Below are 20,278 nucleotides of genomic sequence, written 5' to 3' on the forward strand. Positions count from 1 at the left end.
ACCCATCAAATAATTCAGTAATGGCCTCTTGGTACTTTTACCCATTTCCAGTATTATACATTTCTTTGCATTAAATTTCATTTCCCACATCCAGCTCCAATCGTGTATCCAATTCAGATTCTCCTGCAGTATTTTACAATCCTCCTCAACCTCTACCTTCCTCAAGATCTTTGCATCATCAGCAAACAGACTTTCATAACTGTTCACTCCGTGAACCATATCATTTACATAAATCTGGAACATTACTGGCACCAACACCGAGCCCTGTTGGACTCCACTTACCTCCCTCCATCCGGACATCCTATCCTTTAATACTGTCCTCATTTGTCTGTCTCTCAAAAAGTCTTTCATCCATTCCAGGAGGTTCCCCTTCAGTCCTCCTATATGCTCTAGTTTCCACATTAGTCTCTTATGGGGTACCTTGTCTTAGGCCTTCTCCAAATCTAAATACACACAATCCAACCAACCATCTCTCTCATGTAGGACATCAATCGCTCTTGAGTAAAAACTCAATAAGTTGGAAACACATGACCTTCCACTTCTAAATCCAAACTGGCTGTCAGCCAAAATATTCATCTCTTCCAGATATTTTATCCATCTATCTTTCAGAAGTCTTTCGCACAATTTTGCGATCATTCTGGTTAGGGACACTGGTCTATAATTCAGGGATTCTTCCCTGTTTCCTTCCTTATAAATTGGTACCACATTTGCACTCTTCCATTCTTGAGGCACCTTTCCCTCTTCCAGAGAACACACAATTAAACTGTGAATCTTATCCGCCAGTTGTTTTCTACATTCCTTCAGTATCCAGTTAGAGATTCCATCAGGTCCTGGGGCTTTCCTTACATCTTGAGTTTCCAGTAATTTATACACTTCCTGTACTTCCACTTTTATATGTTTTGTCACAACATTTCTAGTCACTCCCTCCCCATCCACAAACTCCTTTTCGTTAGTGAAAACTGATTGGAAACATTTGTTTATTATTTGTGCTTGCATTGCTGCATCGTTATAGACCTCTCCTTCTATGTTCAGTTTGGTGGTTCCTTCCTTTTGTTTCAGTTTGCCATTGACAAATGTATAAAACAGTTTGGGTTCATCCTTACATTTATCTGTTATACTGTTTTCAAAATTCCCTTCTTTCTCTCTACGTATTCTTGTGTATTCATTTCTAGTTCTTTTATATTCTTCCTTTGTTCTGTTGTTACCTCTCTTTCTCCAATTGTTCCACGCCGTGTCTCTCTCCTTTTTTGCTATCATACACCTATTAAACCACCCCTTTCTCCTGTTTTCTTTCCCCCTTACTCTTGGCACAGATTTTTGGACTCTCAAATTATAGAGGCCTAGAAAAATATCCCACTTCCTCTGTATCTCTCTTGTTTCTCTGAATTTTCTCCAATCTGCATTTTTGAATTTTTTTTTCAATCCTGTAAAGTTTGCTTTCGCAAAGTTGTATCTTCCCTGCCTATAAAGTTCGTCTCTTGGCTCCAGGTTCCGTGTTATCATCTGGAACTCAGTGACCACATGATCACTTTTTCCAATAGGACAGAGATATTTCAAGGATTCTATTACATCAGGTTCTTTGGTAAACAGTAAGTCTAGTCTTTGCTGGTGTGTCCTCATCTCGGAACCATGTCTCTTCTTTGACCCATTGCAACATCACATTGTTCATTGTTATATTTAATAATATAGTGCCCCACGAATCTTCGCTGCCTCCTGAGTCCCATTCCTTCCAATTCACCTCTTTACAATTGAAGTTACCCATTAAAATTATATTGTTGCTTTTCTTAATAATTTTCTGTAAATAACTAGCCATGTCTGACAACATTTCCTGGTATTCATCATCACTCCAAGCTCTTGTCTTAGGGGGAACTTACACTACTGCCTTATCTCTCTTGCTATTCTCTCCAGTTTCTAATTTCATTTTTATCGCTTTGGCCCTGCCTTCTCCCATTTCCGCGGTATCTACATTTATGTTGTTCTTCACTGCTATCATCACTCCTCCTCCCATTTTTTCTTTTCTGTCTCTTCTCCACAGTTTGTATTTACCATCTCTCATATGAACATCGGTATCTTCTCTTAAGTTGGTCTCTACAAAGCACATAACATCAGGTTCTTGTACCCTCAAAAAGTCTTTGATTTCTAGCCTTTCCGATATTAAACCATCAGCATTAGTATATGCCACCTTCCAGTTATTTTTGATGTTTTTTATACCCTCTTTTCTCCTTCTCTCCGCTAGTACCACTTCTTTAATTTCTGATCTATGACTCTCCAATAAAACACTATCTTCTCTTCCTACGTTCTCTGTTTGTTTTGTACCTTTGCTTCCTGTACTACTTTATATTAGTTCTTTCTTCCTCAATTGTATCTCTCCTTATCCAAACGTCTTTGAACCCTTCCTTGTCTGATAATTTCCATGTTCTGCTGATAATTTCGTTTACTGTTGCTTGAGACTTAAACTTTACCTTCAGTGGCCTTGCCCCTCCTTCCTCGTGCTTTCCTAACCTAAACACCTCTTCAAAATTTTCTTGAGCTTCGTGGTTTTCCTCCATGACTAGTGATGTTATTTCTTTAACTTTACTCAGTTCTTCTCTTTCTCTTTCTGATCTTATTGTCATGTGTTTTTCTTTAACTCTCGAAATTATTACACATTTTTTCTTATCTGCTACATCTCTAACTAAAGATTCTTTACTTCTCATTACCCTAACCACTTCCCTCTCCACTTTTTCTTTGCTTTGTTGTTCTATAATCTCTTTCAAATTTACACATCCTTCTTCCTGAATTTTCTTCCACCCCTTTGTTGCTCCTTGATTTCTTTAATGTTGTCGTCCTGTATTCTTGATTTGGATTCATACTCATCTAGTTTGTTTTTCATCGTGTCCCTTTCTTCTTCTAACCTCTTATTCTCCCTCTTAAGCTGATTTATCTCATTAGAGGCTGATTCATTGCTAACTTTTAATTTGGTAACTTCTCTTTCTTGTTCTTCACTGCGTGTACGAATTTTTTCCAGTTTATTCCTTAAACTTTTAATCTCGTTTTCCTGCTCTATGGTCTGTTCCTGTAACTCTATAATTTCTGCCCATACCTTTTTTATCTCCTGGGGGTAGGGGGGTTTTCAAGAATACTCCCCCAGTATCCCTGCTTGTCGTAAAAGGCGACTAAAAGGGTTGGCGGAGGGTTAGTGCCCCTCCGCGGAAAACAACTAACTAAAAAAAACAAACAAGAAGCCTCGGACAAGGACTGACCAAACGATGACGACCCAGGACCGGACAAAGGACTTGGTAATGAGTACATGGAATGTAAGAGGAGCGAATGATGAGGTGAAAGAGAGAGAGATTGTCCAGGTGCTTGAGGATGCGAAAGTGGATGTATGTGGAATAACTGAAACAAAATGGAGAGGAGAAAGTGTGAGAGAATTGGAGTATGAATGGGGTATCTGTGCAGGAGTAGATGAGAATGAGAGGGCAAAGCAAGGAGTGTGTATAGTTGTGAGTAAAAGATGGAAGAAGAGCATAAGACAGTATGGATCAGTTGGGTCAAGGATTGTGTGGGTAAAGTTGAAAGTTGGAATACAAATGTGGGCGATTGTGTGTGTGTATGCGCCAACGCAAGATCGTGCTAGAAGAGTGAGAGAAGAGTTCTGGACAAATGTGGAAAAGTTTGGAAGGAATGAGAGAGTGTTTTTGATTGGTGATATGAATGGTAAAGTTGGTAATGTGAAGGTGGATGGAATGGTTGGTGAGTGGGGTGTGCCTGCTGAGATAGATGAGAATGGGAGTGCGATAGTGGACATTTGTGCTGGGAGGGGGTTGGTGATAGCCAATACCCTCTTCAGGCATAAAATGATCCACAGGTATACATGGCGAGTGATGAGAAGGGTGGGTGGTGAACTGAATAAAAGGAAGGCAATGATTGATTATGTGTGTGTGGATGAAAGGATGCGAAGATGTGTAAAGGATGCAAGAGTGTATAGAGGTTGGGGGAGTGGACTTTCTGACCACTACTTGGTGGTGGCCAGAATTAGGATGCAAGTAAGATGGAGGAATAGAAGAAGGGAAAGACGAGAGGAAGGAGTAGTTGCAAGGAGAGTGGAAAGGTTACAAGAGGATGTGAAAAAGGCAGAGTATAAGAGAGAAGTGGAGGAACGATTGGGCAAATATGAATTGGAGCAGATGGGAGACGTGGAAGGTATGTGTAAGATATTTACAAAAGAAATATGTGCAGCATGTGATGTGGTGTGTGGAAGGAAGAGAAGACGGAGGGGGGAGCAAGGAACAGCGTGGTGGACTGAAGAGGTGAAACAGGCTGTGGCACAAAAGAAGAAAGCATACAATGAATGGATGAGAAATAGGGGCGTGGATGAAGTTGAGTGGCGGAAGAGAGAGTTATATGTGGAAAGGAAGAGAGAGGTGAAAAGATTGGTAAGAGAGAGTAAGAAGAGAGTGGATGAGGAAATTGGAAGGAATTTGAGTGTAAAGTAGAGGGACTGTAAGAAAGTGTTCTGGAGAGAAGTGAAAAGAGTAAGACAGGGTGGAAGTGAAGTTAGCAGGGGAGTGAAAGATAAAAATGGTAGATTACTAGTGGAGAAGGGAGAAAAAGTGAGCAGATGGAGAGAACACTTTAAGGAATTGTTGAACGTAGAGGATGGAAGTAATGCGAGTATAAGTGGCTGGGGAATGGCTGGGAGAAGGAGGGAGGTGAGAAGACAGGAAGAAATCAGTGGGATAGAAGTTGTGGAAGCAATGAAGAAAGTTAAATCGGGGAAAGCCCCAGGAATTGATGGAGTGTGTGGTGAAATGCTGAAGCATGGGGGAGAGATAGTAGTAGAATGGATGTGGAAGATGTGCAGATTGGCCTGGGAGGAAGGTAGAGTCCCGGAGGATTGGAAGTCAGGTATAATTATTCCCTTGTACAAAGGAAAAGGGGAAAAAGAAGTGTGTGGTAATCACAGGGGCATTTGTCTTCTTAGTATAATAGGAAAAGTGTATGGTAGGATACTTATAGACAGACTTAGAGAAAGAACAGAGAAATTAGTTGGAGAAGAACAGGGAGGCTTTAGGAAGGGAAGAGGTTGTGTAGATCAGATATTCATTCTTAGATTTTTAGTGGAAAAGTGTCTAGAGAAGGGAAAGAAGTTGTATGCGGCTTTCATGGATTTGGAGAAAGCATATGACAGGGTGGATAGACAAGGATTGTGGAAAGCGTTAAGAATATATGGAGTAGATGGGAAGTTGTTAAATGCTGTGAAGAGTATGTATGATGGTGCGAAGGCTGCAGTGCGTGTGGATGGTGAACTAAGTGAATTTTTCTCTTTGAAAGTTGGTTTGAAACAGGGATGTGTCATGTCTCCATGGTTGTTCAATCTGTACATGGATGGGGTAATAAAAGAGGTACAAGGTAGGGTAGTGGATGTTGGAGTGGCCCTGGTGAGAGAGGATAGTGTTTGGAAACTCCCTGTACTGTTGTTTGCAGATGATACTGTGTTGTTGAGTGAAGAAGAAGGGGAGTTGCAAGGCTTTGTGGATGAGTTTGAGAGAGTGTGTAAGAAACGGAACCTAAAGGTGAATGTAGGGAAGAGTAAATTTATGGTCTTTGAGAGAGGTGAAGTTAATGAATGTACAGCGAGGTTGGATGGTGAGGAATTGGAAAATATGAGTATGTTTAAGTATTTGGGTAGTGTGATGAGTAAGGATGGAGGTTTGGAGGATGAAGTGCTTGAAAGGGTACAGCAGGGAAGAAAGGTTGCTGGTTCCTTGAAAGCAGTGATAAGAAACAGGGAAGTGAACATGGAAGTGAAAAAGTTACTACATGACAGTATTGTGATACCAACTCTAACGTACGGAAGTGAAGCTTGGACATTGTTGGAAGGACACAAGTCAAGAGTGAGAGCAGTGGAAATGAGTTATTTAAGAGGAGCCTGTGGAGTCACGTGGAGAGACAGGCTGACGAATGAGAATATAAAGGAACGTTGTGGTGTGGATGTGGATGTGATAGGAAGCGTTATGAGGAATACACTGAGGTGGCTTGGCCATGTGGAGAGGATGGAGGGTGAAAGACTGACGAAGAGAGTGTATATGAGTGAGGTGGAGGGGGAAAGAGGGAGGGGGAGGCCAAGGATGAGATGGAGGGATGGGGTGGAGAGGTATATGAGAGAGGGGGGTGTGAGTTGGGAGCAGGGCAGTGAAATGGCGGGGGACAGGGCGTCTTGGAGGCAATTTGTTTGTGGCCACCCCAAACGGGATTGAGGCGTCTGGCAATAGATAGATAGATAGATAGAATAGACATTCCTCTCCGCTGTTTTCTCTACACCTGCTATTCCTGTTTGGTTCAACTTATTACTTCCATTTCCCACATCCTCTTCACAGAAGCCCTCAAACTCTTTCTCGCCACTTGTAAACATTGCACCATCCCTTTCCGCCATGATTCAACCATATGGAGACATTCTATTTTCACTATATCTTGTTCTTTTTGTGAGCGAAACCACGTTTTTCTTTTTTACTCCTGTCCGACGGGACCACCACTCACGCACTCATTAACATGATCACAAATAGGCTGGTCTTCTTTTCGTCGCTGATTTTGTGAATATTTCTCCACGATCCAGGAGAGCTCCGTCTCTGTCGGCGACCTGTGTGTGTGTCCAATGGCTACCTGTGTGTGTCTGTGTGTGTGTGTGTGTGTTCTTACCTAATTGTTCTTACCGAATTGTATCTTTACAGGAATGAGTCAAGCTTGTACTGTCCCATGTCTTTAACCATATTTATCTTACATATCCTTAAATTTGTGAATTGTTTTGGCACACACTATTTCATTTGGTAGTGCATTCCACTGATCAATTGCTCTATTTGGGAAACTAAATTTCCTTACGTCTTTATCACCTCTCTTTTTATGCAATTTTTTGCAGTGTCCTCTTGCTGATGCTTCCCCATATGTTAAGTAATCATTTATGTCTATTTTCTCCTTCTCTGATATGCATTTATATAGCATAATCATGTCATCTCTTTTCCTTCTCTTCTGCTGTAGTTTTGGTAGATTCAGTTTATTTAGTCTTTCTTCATAGCTTAGATCCCTTAAGCTTGGTACCCATCTTGTAGCGGCCCTTTGAACTTTTTCAATCTTGTCTATGTGTTTTTTGAGATGAGGACTCCAGACTACTGATGCATACTCCAGGGTTGGTCTGATGAATGATGTTATTATCTTTCTTAGCATGTCTTCATTTATGTATGTAGACGCTATTCTCATATTGGCAAGCAGTGTATACATGTTCCGTACCCTCTCACTGATGTGGTCAGCCGGAGATAGTCTGTTATTGACAATCACACGTAGGTCCTTCTCTCTTTCTTCTGTGTGTAGGGTTTTATTTCCGAACATATAATCCCAATCAGGTCTTTTTCCACTTTTACCAAACTTGATTACATGACACTTGTCCACATTGAATTCCATTTGCCATGTATTACTCCATTCATGAAGTTTATTTAATTCTTCTTGTAGCTCTTTACAAGAGTCTGTGTTAGTAATTGTAGTTTTGCATCATCTGCAATCATATTTAGATAGGTTTCATTTCCAGTGTTACTGTCTGTATCATTTGTATACACTAAAAACATGATTGGTGCCAGCACTGAACCCTGTGGTACTCCACTAGTCACTTCTTTCCATGATGAGTAATTTCCCCTTAGTACTGTTCTCATTTTTCTTTTCATGAGAAAATCTTGCATCCAACAATACAGTTTGCCTCGAATTCCTCCTTGTTGGTACAGTTTACATGAAAGTCTTTGGTGTGGTACTTTGTCAAATGCTTTCTTGAAATCTAAATATATACTGTCCACCCATCCTTCTCTTTCCTGTAATGTTTCTGTTACTCTGTCATAGTAGCTCAACAGATTAGTAACACATGATTTTCCTTTTCTGAAACCAAACTGTCTTTCTGTTATCATATTGTGTTCTTCTAGATGATTTACCCAAGCTTTTCTTATAAGCTTTTTTAATACCTTACTTACAACACTGGTTAGTGATACTGGTTGGTAGTAAAGTGGATTTTGTCTATTCCTTTTCTTGAATAAGGGAACAATGTTTGCTTTCTTCCAGATATCAGGCAGTTTACCTTGACTCAAGGATTTCTCGAAAATTAAAAATAATGGTTTACTTAACTCATTTGCATATTCACATAGCACCCAACATGAAATTTCATCAGGACCATTTGCTTTTCCTTTGTCTAATTTACTTAGCTCCTCCTGTATTTCTTTTTCTGATGTTTGTATATCTGGTTGAATGTGTGGGCATGCATGTTCCACATAATCCCTCTCAAAAATTTTTTCCTCTGTGAAAACTGATTGGAAATTCTTGTTTAGTGCTTCACAAATATCCTTCTCTTGTGTATAGGTGATTCCATCGTTTGTAATCAATTGTATTTTATCTTTTACTTTGGTTTTGCTTCTAATGTAGCTGTAAAATAGCTTTGGTTGATCACTACTTTTATTTATGATATCCTCCTCAAACTGTTTTTGGGCTTCCCTCCTTATTCTTGTATAATCGATTCTTGCCTGTTTGTAATTTTTATATGCCCTTTCTCTATTGTGTCTTCTGTATCTATTCCACAACAAATTTCTTTTTTCTTTTGATTTTTTACATTCTGTATTGAACCATTTCTTTATTTTCTTTTCTGCTTCTTTGTGCTGTGGGATGTACTTCTGGACTCCTATTTCATAAAGTTCACAGAATTTTTCATATATAGCATTTATCTCTTGTCCTCTAAGCTCCTTTTCCTAAGCAGTTTCTAAGAAGTACTTCTTTAGGTCATGATACTTTCCCTTTTTATAGTTTAGGCTCTTTTTGTAACTTTCAATGCTGTTATCTGTGTCATATGCAATCCTGAAGTTGCAATTTAGTACTGCATGGTCGCTTTTGCCGAATGGAGGGTGATATATTAAATTGTCAATATCGTTTTCTTGCCTAGTAAATATGAGATCTAGCATTGAGGGTACATCGAGTCCTCTTTTTCTGGTGCTTTCCCTTACATGTTGTGTTAGGAAAAACTCTTGCACAAGATCCAGGAGCTTTTGGTCCTAACAGCTTTCTTGGCTTATTATATCTAGAGTATTCCAATTTATATTTGTACAGTATTAAAATCTCCAGTTAGTATAATTCTTTTTTATTTCTCTTCCATTTTATGTAGTAATACTCTTAAACTCTGAATTGTACTCTCCGCCAGGTCCTCATATTCATCTCTTTCCCATGTGTTTGATCTGGGTGGCATGTACAAATTGGCTACAATTACCTTCCCTTCAGATGTATTTATCTCTCCTGCAATCAGTTCTACTTGTGAGGGTATATCTGATTCTATTTCTTTGACTTTTAGATTTTTCTTAGTTAATATTATAATTCCTTCTCTTTTTAAGTTCCTATCTCTTCTCCATATATTATATTCCTCTAAGTTTAGGATGTCATTCGATATCCTTGGTGTTAATTTTGTTTCAGTTAAGCATATTATATGTGGTTCATTTTCTCTTACATAATCATTCATCTCTAATAATTTAGATACCATTCCATCCACATTTGAGTACATCAACTTAATCATCTTGTTTATATATTTGTCATGATATGGTTCTACTACCTTCCTCCTTTTTATTCCCTCCTGTTTATGTACCACTTTTGTACCTGCAATCCAATTACTTTGTTAAAAAAAATGTGTTCTTCTCCTCCTCTGATCTTCCCTCATTTTTTGTTTTTGCTTCCTCCCTCTTCCCCTTCAGTAATTCCAGTTCCTTTTGTGTTAGGCATCTTTTTATCCATACATTTTTGAACGCCTCTTTTTCCATTAGATTCTTTGCATTTTTTAGTATCACCTCCATGGTGTTTACACTCTGGATGGTTACCTTTAGGGGTCTTGATTTACTTCTCTCGTATTTCCCTAACCTTTTGTGTTCCTCTATGTCTTTACTACAGATTTGCTCTGATATTTCTTTCATTATGCCCATTACATTTGCCATCTCCTTTTTGTCTCTTGAGATCTTGTTTTTTACTTCTTCCTCTTCTATACCAGTGATTACTATAGATTCGTTAATATCTACTGAATCTCTGACTAACTTTGGATTGTTTTGGATTATTTATTTCAATTCCTTTTTAATGCTTTTTTCTCCACCCTTGTTTCTAAGTATTTACTTTCACCATTTCAGCATATGTGGTTTCCACATCATTTTTGTAGGTTTGCACAGCTTCATTCACCTGTGTTATCTTCTCCTCAATATCACTGCTCTGATCTATCAGACTGATTACTTACCTAATTGTCTCTGTATCACTTTTGAACTCTTCCGTAATACTCTTGTGGTTGACTACTGTACTTGCCATTTCATTAATTTTTCTCCTAAATGTACCCACTTCAACTGTTAGCTCTCCCATGGTTATGTCTTTCTTGTTGACTTCCTTTCCTAATTTTTCTATTTCTTCCTTTTGCAAGTGCATCTGTTTCTTAATTTCATCAGTTTCATTTTGAAAAGCAGTCTCAAGCCTGTGTATTCGCCCAACCAGTTTGTTATGAGTCTCCATTTCAACCAGTTCTTGGTAGAAATCATCGTCCTGCTTTCTACCTTTATCCCATTTCTTTTCCAAATTTGCTTTACTAAAGTATGTGTTCATGTTGCAGTACTAAAAACACATATGGTACTTACATTCCCTGGGGCAGATTGTAGACTAAACAACGATCAGCTGACTGCGCATTCTTACTCTAATTTGTTTTCTTTTCTGTTTGAACAAGTCCTGCTTTGAAACTTCTTTTTTTTTTTTCTTTTTTTTTTTCTTTTTTTTTTTTTTTTAAGAACACCATTTGGTCTAACCTGATACAGAGCTTGACTCATATAAGGATACAAATTTAGGTAATGCCTCTGGCCATGTTGGCCGTGTATGGAGAGATGTTGGCGTGCGTCCAGTCTCCTCCGTGCCGTGTGTGTGTGTGTGTGTATTTACCTATTTGTATTTACCTATTTGTAGTATACAGGAATTGAGCAATGCTCGTGTTGTCCTGTCTCCATATCCACATTTATCAAGTCTACCTTTACACACATGAATGTTTTTCTCATGCACCACCTCTTTGTCTAAGTCGTTCCAAATATTTAAGAATATACCTAATTGTGATATACACGGAATGTACTATGCTCGTGGGTTTCCGTCGCTGTTTCTCAATAAGTCGAATTTAACTTTAAACTCGTTTATGTTTTTAGACTGGACGATCTCTTTGTCCAGGCTATTCCATAAGTCTATACTTCTGTAAGGAAAGCTATATTTCTTGATATCCTTCAAGCAGCTTGACTTTTTCAATTTCATTCCATGTCCTCTTGTTGCTCTCTTATCCCATACAAACAGATCTTCTTTGTCAATTTTATCTACTCCCACCATGGTCCTGAACACCGCAATCATGTCTCCCCTCTTTCTCCTTTCCTCTAACGAAGGCAAATCCAGTTTTTCCAGCCTCTCTCTGTATGACAGGTCTGTCAGACTGGGGACCATCTTGGTTGCTGTTCTTTGTATTCTCTCAATCTTGTTTATATCTTTCTTTTTGTGTGGGGACCACACTACCGCTGCATATTCTAACCTGGGGCGGATCATGGCCACTATCAATTTTTTCATCATTTCCTCATCCATATAATGAAATGCTACTCTTATGTTAGTCAAGAGCTTATAAGTCTCTCCAACTATCTTGTTAATGTGCTTTTCTGGTGACAAACTATCTTGGACCAGCACTCCCAAATCTTTCTCTTCTCTCCTTTTTGTGATTAATTCATTACCCAAAAAATAATTCAGTGATGGTCTCCTGGTACTTTTACCCATTTCCAATATTTTACATTTCTTTACATTAAATTTCATTTCCCACGTCCGGCTCCAATTGTGTATCCTATCCAAATCCTCCTGCAGTATTTTACAATCCTCCTCAACCTCTATCTTCCTCAAGATCTTTACATCATCAGCAAACAGACTCGCATAACTGTTCACTCCATCTACCATATCATTTACATAAATCAGGAACATTACTGGCGCCAACACTGAGCCTTGAGGGACTCCACTTGTTACTTCCCTCCATCCAGACATCTTTTCCTTTATTACTGTCCTCATTTGTCTGTCTCTCAAAAAGTCTCTCATCCATTCCAGAAGTTTCCCCTTTAGTCCTCCTATATATTCTAGTTTCCACATTAGTCTCTTATGAGGTACCTTGTCAAAGGCCTTCTCTAAGTCTAAGTACACACAATCCACCCAACCATCTCTCTCCTGTACCACATCAATCGCTCTTGAGTAAAAGCTCAACAAGTTTGAAACACATGACCTTCCACTTCTGAATCCAAACTGACATTCAGCCAAAATATTCATCTCTTCCAGATATTTTATCCATCTGTCTTTCAGGATTCTCTCACACAATTGTGTGTGTGTGTGTGTGTGTGTGTGAGTGAGTGAGTGAGAATGGTGAGTGAGTGAGTGAGTAAGAGTGGTGAGTGAGTGAGAGTGGTGAGTGAGTGAGTTAGTGAGAGTGAGTGAGTTAGTGAGAGTGAATGAGTGAGTGAGATTAGGGGGATGGGTAGTAGGATTGTTTGGCCTTCTTGTTTCTGTCCCTGTCCTCCCACCCTCCCCAACCCCCATTTGTCTCCCTTCCCCATCCCTGCTTGGTGCACTGTCAGCTGCCTGCCTGTCCCCCCCATCCTACCCCCACCCTCCCCCATCCCCACTTGTCTCCCTCCAGTCCCCACACCCTCCTCCACCCCTGCTTGTCTCACTTCCCATCCCCCTGCCCACTCTCACCCCCACTTGGCTTGCTGCTTGCCACTCAGTTGCCAGTAGCATCTCACACTGCATGTTCTGCCCACATTACCTTCCTGTATACGATATTTGCTGTCTCATTTTTTACCATTGGCAATGTTTATGAGGTTAATAACATTACCTATGGTTTTTCTGTGTCAGAGACTGTTGATTGAGTAAGGTGTATGAGAGTTTGGGTTTGGGTCTGGAATACATCTCTGAATTTTCTTCAATATCTTATTGGGAAAATTGCTTCGAGATCCAACATACCCGCTGAATGAACACTCCCACAGGAACACAACGCAGCCGGATATTGGGGTATAGGTGTATATATGTATGTATATACTGTATAGTGTATATACTGTGTATATCTATCAATCTATCTGTCTGTTGGTCTATCTTTCTATCTATCTATCTATCTATCTGTCTATATATATATAGATAGGCCGACACATGCAAGCATGTTGGAGCCTTTAATTAAAAACGAAAACGAAAACGAGATAGATAGGTAGATATTTATTCAGTAATCCCAGTACTTTCCGACGCCCACTTTCCAGACACCCACTTTCCGGACACCCCACTTACCGGACATTGTGGGTCTGGACCTTCGGAGCCCAAAAATGGCCAAAAAAAGAAAAAATTCCCCCAATATCTGAATTTTTTCCCACCCGTGATTTGAAATTGCCGTGCGGCACCGAACAGCTGGTTTACACCACGGCCCCTTCACCTCTTCCTTCCTCCCTCCTCCCCTGTCAGGTTTGCCATATGGTATTTTCATTACCAAATGTGGGCCAGTTTGGTAACGAAAAATACTTTTAGTAATGAATCGGAATAATCCATTACCAAACAGATTTTTCACATGTATGAGGATACACAGGAAGAAGATGGTTGATTGTTTGCTCTCTCTGATTAATCTGCTAGCCAACATAGCATGAAAATAATCAACATGCTGTTAATTATGAGAAGAGTGATTACATGTATTTCCACTTGTATATATAATTAGTGAAGAATAAATGCTAATTTTACGAATTTGGTAATGAAAAGTTAAATTTGGTAATGAAAATTGAGGAGTTTGGTAATGTGGCTGTTGCGATCTGGCAACTCTGTTTCCCCGTTAGCAACACTTCCAACAGTTACTGCCTAACTCGATTGCGAGTAGATGCTTATCGTAGTGGATGACACACATGCTCGTTTTTTGTGAGTAAACAGTGAATAAACTGCAATACCTTGCCATTAGACCACATGAGAATTTACAGTGTTGTGCAGTGTTAAGAAATTAGAATTTAGAGTGCAAAGGATTAACTTGGGACTTTATTTCATAAAGTACATTATTCAGTATTAGTGAGTGGTAGGTGGTGGCAACCATCATCCACTCACCTGATGTAGTGCTGCCTACTTCTTCCTTAGCCTTTATCATTCTTTTTCTGTGCCTGCCCTCCTGTCTTCCTATTTCTCCCATCTTTCCTGTCACTTCTTATTGCTTTTCCTTCCTTTACAGGTGGCTTTACATTGAGTGACAAGCCAAATGGTTTCTTGTAAGCCAAGAAACCATTTACAATGCTGGGTGGTAACCATATAACCAAATCATACGTGCTTCCTACGTGTCAACAAGTGGGTTGGTGGAGGGTTAGTGCCATTCCCCGTCAAACAAATAACTCAAAGTCAAACGGCCACCCCTTACGGGATTATGATGTCTGGCAATAGATAGATAGAATAATATATATATCTACAGTATATACAGAGAGAGCGAGAGAGAGAAATGTAGATATACTGTAGATATATAATTTGCCAAAGATATTCTTAGTCTGTATTAAAAAATTGAGATGAATAATGACATGGCACGTCATGCATAGTATATGATTTAATGAGAGGCTGTGTTTATAATTGCTTGCTTTCAGATAAGATGGAAACAAGGAAGAATGCGTGATGGTTTACTTGTATTTTTGTATCTGACTTTTGTTGTGGGAAGTGGCATGCAATCATAATGTTTGCCATAAGGACATACCCACAAGATTTCATATGTTTTGATACACAGTGCCTTGATTTGTAATAACTTTTGTTTAGTAGATATAGTACATAATATAGAAACTATTTTTCTGTCATGTCTTGTTATATTGTAATTTGATTAATTATAAGCTTTCTCATTATATAGAAACAGTACAGTAAAACCTTGATACAACGGACTTCAGTAGACCGGAATTTGCTTTTATCAGAATCAAGGAGCTACCGGACTAAATTCTAATATATCGGAAAAAGTCCAATAAAGCCAGACACAGTCTGGACTGCCTGACCATTTCAGCTACACCCACTGCAAATTGACTTAGGACGTACACACACAATTGCTATGGGAGATTTGTCTGTCTTTGCTTTGTGTTTCCACCTCTACCAAGAGAATTTTGGGGGCAAAAAGTAACTGGCAACTCCTCTTGTGTTGCGGGAGGTGGTGAAACACTCAGCACGTCAGTGGTTGCCCAGAATTGAGAGTGGGAGCATATGTTACCGTTGTTCCAAGCCTGCACCTCCCGCTTTTTTTTATGCATTACTGTTTGCCCTGTTATTTTCCTAGAGTCGAGTTGTCATGCCTGGAAAGTATTGCTCAAGGGATGAGAGGGTCCATATCATTGCATGGAGACAGGATAATGTCCCTATCAACATGATTTGTGAACATACTGGACGCGCAAAGTCAACCGTCATTAAGATTCTTGCTGCAGCGTGCAGCCTGCCACCTGATGCATGAGCATGGCGATGTAAAGAAGAGGACAGCTTCCAGAGGTACAGATACGCTTCTGAAGAGGGAAATAATCAAGAATCCTCGACTGACAGCAGTAGCATTGAAGAGAATGCATATCCAGCTGTTACAAGACGTTTCAGTTTGAACTATCCAACACCGCTTGCAGAAGGAGCTGGGTTTGCCAAGCCGCACCGCAGCCAAGAAACCACTTTCTACTGACTGCATGAAGAAGCAGCGCATTCAGTTTGCCAAGAAGTATGCACACTGGACATCAGATGAGTGGAGAAAAGTTATGTTTTCCGATGAAAGCACATTTCAAGTGTTCCAGGTGCTGTCTGTCAAGGTTCGTCATCCTGCCTCCTATAGTCGATATGACCCTGGTTACACAGTGCTGACTGTTAAGCACCCACAATCAGTAATGGTATGGGTGTGTTTCTCCGGTGAAATGGGAAGGGGAGGCCTCTACTTTCTTCCTAAGAACTTGACGATGAATGGTGGCTGGTACTTTCACGTTGTGAAAGATCATTTTTTAAACTTTTTTTTTGGTATTCATGGGCGTGATTTTTTCATTCACAATTCAGTTCCATGTCACATGTCAAGAAAGGTGACAAAATGGCTTCAGGATAATCGGATTGAGGTCCTCGACTGGCCTGGCAACAGTCCGGATCCAAATCCGATAGAAAAGTGCTGGACAAAGATGAAGAAAATCGTGGGAGAGAAGAAGACACCCAATCTGGACAACCTCAAGGCTGGACTGACAAAAGTTTGGTGCAAAGAAATGTCCTTAGATTATTATAGAGATCTAAGTGATTCCATGCCAAAACGCATCCAACTGATCCCGAAAAACAAGGGAAACATGATTTCACATTAATGAATGGCATTTCATGAACAAACATTGTGATATACATGTACTTTCTGTGTCTTTTAATTCCTTGTGGGGGAGGGTCTAAGTCAGTTTGCAGTAGCTGTATGTACACCACAATAAGGAAAATTAAAGAGATGTTTATCAGTGTATAGTGCAGTATTATTACAGTATATATATTATACCATATGATTATTTTAGTGAAAGTATAATACGGTACGGAACTGCAATGGTAGCGGAAACAGTTTTAAAACCGATGGTGTAATCCGGACTAATGTCTGGTATGCAGTGCTGGATAAAATCCGGATTAGCTGGGGGAAGTGTGGATGTCGCGTTTATCAGAATTTTGCTTTCTTGAAATGGCTTGGGCCCCAATTAGTCCGTTATAGTGAGATTTTACAGTATTGTTACTAAATACGTTTCAGCGCACATTATGCTCGTCAGTTTTCTGAAGCTTAATGCTACATATTTTTCAGATTTCTTGTTCTGAATGAGTGGTGATGAGTGAATGAACAAATGGTTTATTTCACTGGGCAACTAGGCGATAGTACCTCTACTTTTATTCCCTCCTTCTGTTTTTGGATCTTTCCTACCCTATTTTTTTTATTGAGAAATAAGTTAATAATGATGGTTGTGTTCTTGTTGGTATTAAAGAACAGTATGCCTAAATCCCAAGCAGTGAAAGATGCTGTTTGTAGTTCAGTCTTGCCATTGTGAAGTATTTTATATAGTTTAATGGTGACCTCATGCTGAACAGTATAAATTATTAAATCCACTCCTCTTAACCTGTTCTGCACAAGAATGTAATTTTATTTAACTGTTGCTAGTATTGGATAGTTTTACTCATCATAGGCAACACATTGTCAGTTTAAGAATATTTTAGTGTTTCCACTTGAGGCTGAGTCAGTATTGCAAAGGCCTGAATGATGTGAGAATGAATGTCTAGCCTGCTTTGCTGGGCATGCTGTTGATAGTTCTCCCTCATTCATGCTTTCTCATTCACTGTTGTCAAGGTCCTACTTCACCTAATTCTAAGGGGAAAAAGGTCATAATGATGATGATGTGTTGGAAGAGGGGGTAAGAAAAGATGAGAAGCCAAAAGGAAACTAGTGATTTGAGACATGGCCACCTCTCAAGGTTTGTTTTTTATTAAGTATTAACATATGTGGTGTTAGGGTGGTGTGAAGGTGCTGGTGACGGGCCCTTGGTACAGCAGCTCGTCCCCCTACACAGTGCTGTTTGATGGGGTCCCCACGCCCACCACGCTTGTGCAGTCGGGGGTTCTCCGTTGCTACTGTCCAGGTCAGTGTGTAAGGAGGGTCCTGTGTTTAAAAAACAAAAAAAATTGTTAGTTGGTTACTCTTTCAGTATGGTTTATATATATATATATATATATATATATATATATATATATATATATATATATATTACTACTACTACTGTTTTCAGACAACAGTATACAAAACTTGTTCAAAACAGTGACATTGTTTAGTTTCTTCCTGCAAACTCTAGACAAATATATTCAATTTAGGATAGACATCTTGTTGAAGACTATATATAACTCTCCAAGTTTGAACAATATTTACAGAGGTGAGTAAAATCATCATGGGGTAGAAATGTGGAAAATGAAAGACAGTACCATGTTCGAGGAGTCAGTCCTTTGGCTGCATGACATTTATGTAAGGTAAATAAAATCATTCATTGTAAAGTGGAGTAAAATACAAAGTTATTAATTGGGTAGTCCTCAAGGAGATATGGGACTGTCTTATTTTGCAGTTTTCTTCAGTTTTTCTGTACGATAGTCTTTTGTGTAATATTTTTTTCAAATTTTCTAAGTTTATGTTCATTTTTTTTCTTTTCTTTTATAATTAGTGAATAGCATTTTATAAGTGGTCTTTATTTACAATTGGAATGTGCTGAAGACAGACAGATGCCATCATGTGTACCAAAGACAGATGAATGCCATCTTGTGTGCCAGAGACAGACAGACACCATCTTAAAATATCATTTTGGCACATATTTACCCTCATCAGTGTTGCTGACTTATCTAAACTTACCTCAGATTATCCTAACTTAGCCTAATCTCATCTGTTCTAGCCTACCCATATTTAACATAATTTACTGTGACCTAAACTAAATTTTCATAACTTGAAATATCCAAGCCTAATCTTATGTAACAATAATCTTACCCAAATGTAATCAGTTTAATCCTAACCTAACCAGATTTGTCAAAACCTAGCTGAACCTAACCTAATTTACCCTAATCTAACCTAACCTAGTCCTAACCTGGTGGTTTTCAGCATGTATAAAAATGTAATATCATCATAATGATACATGGGAGGTCCTCTTCTTCTATCCCTTATATAAATCATAATTTCGGGAGGTCCTCTTCTTCTATCCCTTATATAAATCATAATTTCCTTGTTTATTGATGGGTCCTCTTCATTTTGTTTCATTTAAAATGGCTCCAACATGCTTGCATGCTTTGGCCTAGGTCACTTGATGCTGGCTTTCCATGCTGCTCGATCCCTGGCAGCCCCCCCATGCAGTCCCTTATCCCTGAGGTCACACTCTGTGACCTCATCCTAGGTGTTTTTCAGTCTACGTCTCACAACTCCACCCCCAGAATTCACACTTCTCACTTTCCACACCCAGTTGTCATTCTCCATCCTTTCCAAATGCCTAAACCATTGCAATCTATCCCTCCTCATCACAACATGAATACACTCATCCCATCCTTCCTCTCAACTCTTCCATCATAAAACCTAGTGCCCCTAGAATTCATATTCAAGCATGCTCTGCACATCTACCAAATCATTGTCATTTCTGTACACTTGACCCCACGAATATCCTCTTCCTTTACTGCCCAAGTCTCGCTACCACACAGCATTACATTCTTAAACATGCCGCATGTAAAGATCCCTTAGCACAGAAGGAGAACCCTCTCAATGTCAGGAAAGGCAGCAGCTCCCTGAACTTATTCCAACCATTCCTTATTCTAGCCACTGAGCTAGCTCTAGCCTCATTCAGCACTTAACATGTCTCCCAAGCAACAAAACTCTTCCACACACACACTCAAAAGACTCATCAGCAAGATCAGTCCTTTCATGTTTGACAGTTTCCACATGATCTCCCCAACACACCACACACATGAAGTCAGCATTATCTCAGTCTCCCTCTAATACCACAACATCTCTCATACACCCACTTTTCACAAAACTGCATAAGATGAAATTACTTCCCACACCCTTGTGGCAAACCACACATGGCCACTCTATCTTTTCTTTGACAGTATCACCACCAGCCCTAGATGCCGTCACCTTTGTTTCATTTGCATTTACCCTCAGGCCCTTGTGCCCTGACCCATCTCTCCTTTTCCTAAATCTTTCCCCTTCCTTCCTTTCATTCTCAGCATTCAACACCAAATCATCAGCATACATCGTCTCCCACATGAGACTTAATTGATCTTAATAAAAATAAGATAATTGTTAAAAAAATTCAAAATTTTTCAAACATAAAATGAAAAATAAAAAAAATGTAATCTTTCTTTTCGTTTTCTTTATTTTCTTTGTCCTTACGCCAATGCCGACAACTTCCACTGACCCCTCTATTCAGATCTTCCAGTCTCTTCCTTCAAATATACATCAATTTCATCTTCAGCTTTACCATGACAATATAATCTTGTATAGTCTGTGACACAGAGGGATCCTTTATTATCTGAATAAACCCAGTGTATATTTCCTTCTTATGAACCTGTTCAGTAGTACATGCCGACCGATGCAGGAGCCTATCTCTGAAGTCACGTAAGAGGGCTTCAGGCACCATGAAAAAGAATAAGGGGCTCAAGTCTGACCCCTGACGCACACCAACATTCACGGATAACTCATCACTCAAATCTCGATTCGCACTCACCA

At 39.4% G+C, this 20,278-nt stretch overlaps 1 protein-coding gene across 1 annotated transcript in view; it reads left to right on the top strand.

Moving 5' to 3' along the window:
* Positions 1-20,278, top strand: part of Camta (Calmodulin-binding transcription activator) — a 1,827,966-nt gene that overhangs the window by 592,348 nt on the left and 1,215,340 nt on the right. Inside the window, exon 16 of the mRNA XM_080281035.1 lies at positions 17,540-17,666. Within this exon, the coding sequence (XP_080137161.1) occupies positions 17,540-17,666 (127 nt within the window). The remainder of the gene's footprint in view (positions 1-17,539; positions 17,667-20,278) is intronic.

This window comes from Coenobita brevimanus, chromosome 87, assembly GCF_032717465.1.
Source record: "Coenobita brevimanus isolate Jiangsu-jjx chromosome 87, ASM3271746v2, whole genome shotgun sequence".
NCBI classification, from domain to species: Eukaryota; Metazoa; Arthropoda; class Malacostraca; order Decapoda; family Coenobitidae; genus Coenobita; species Coenobita brevimanus.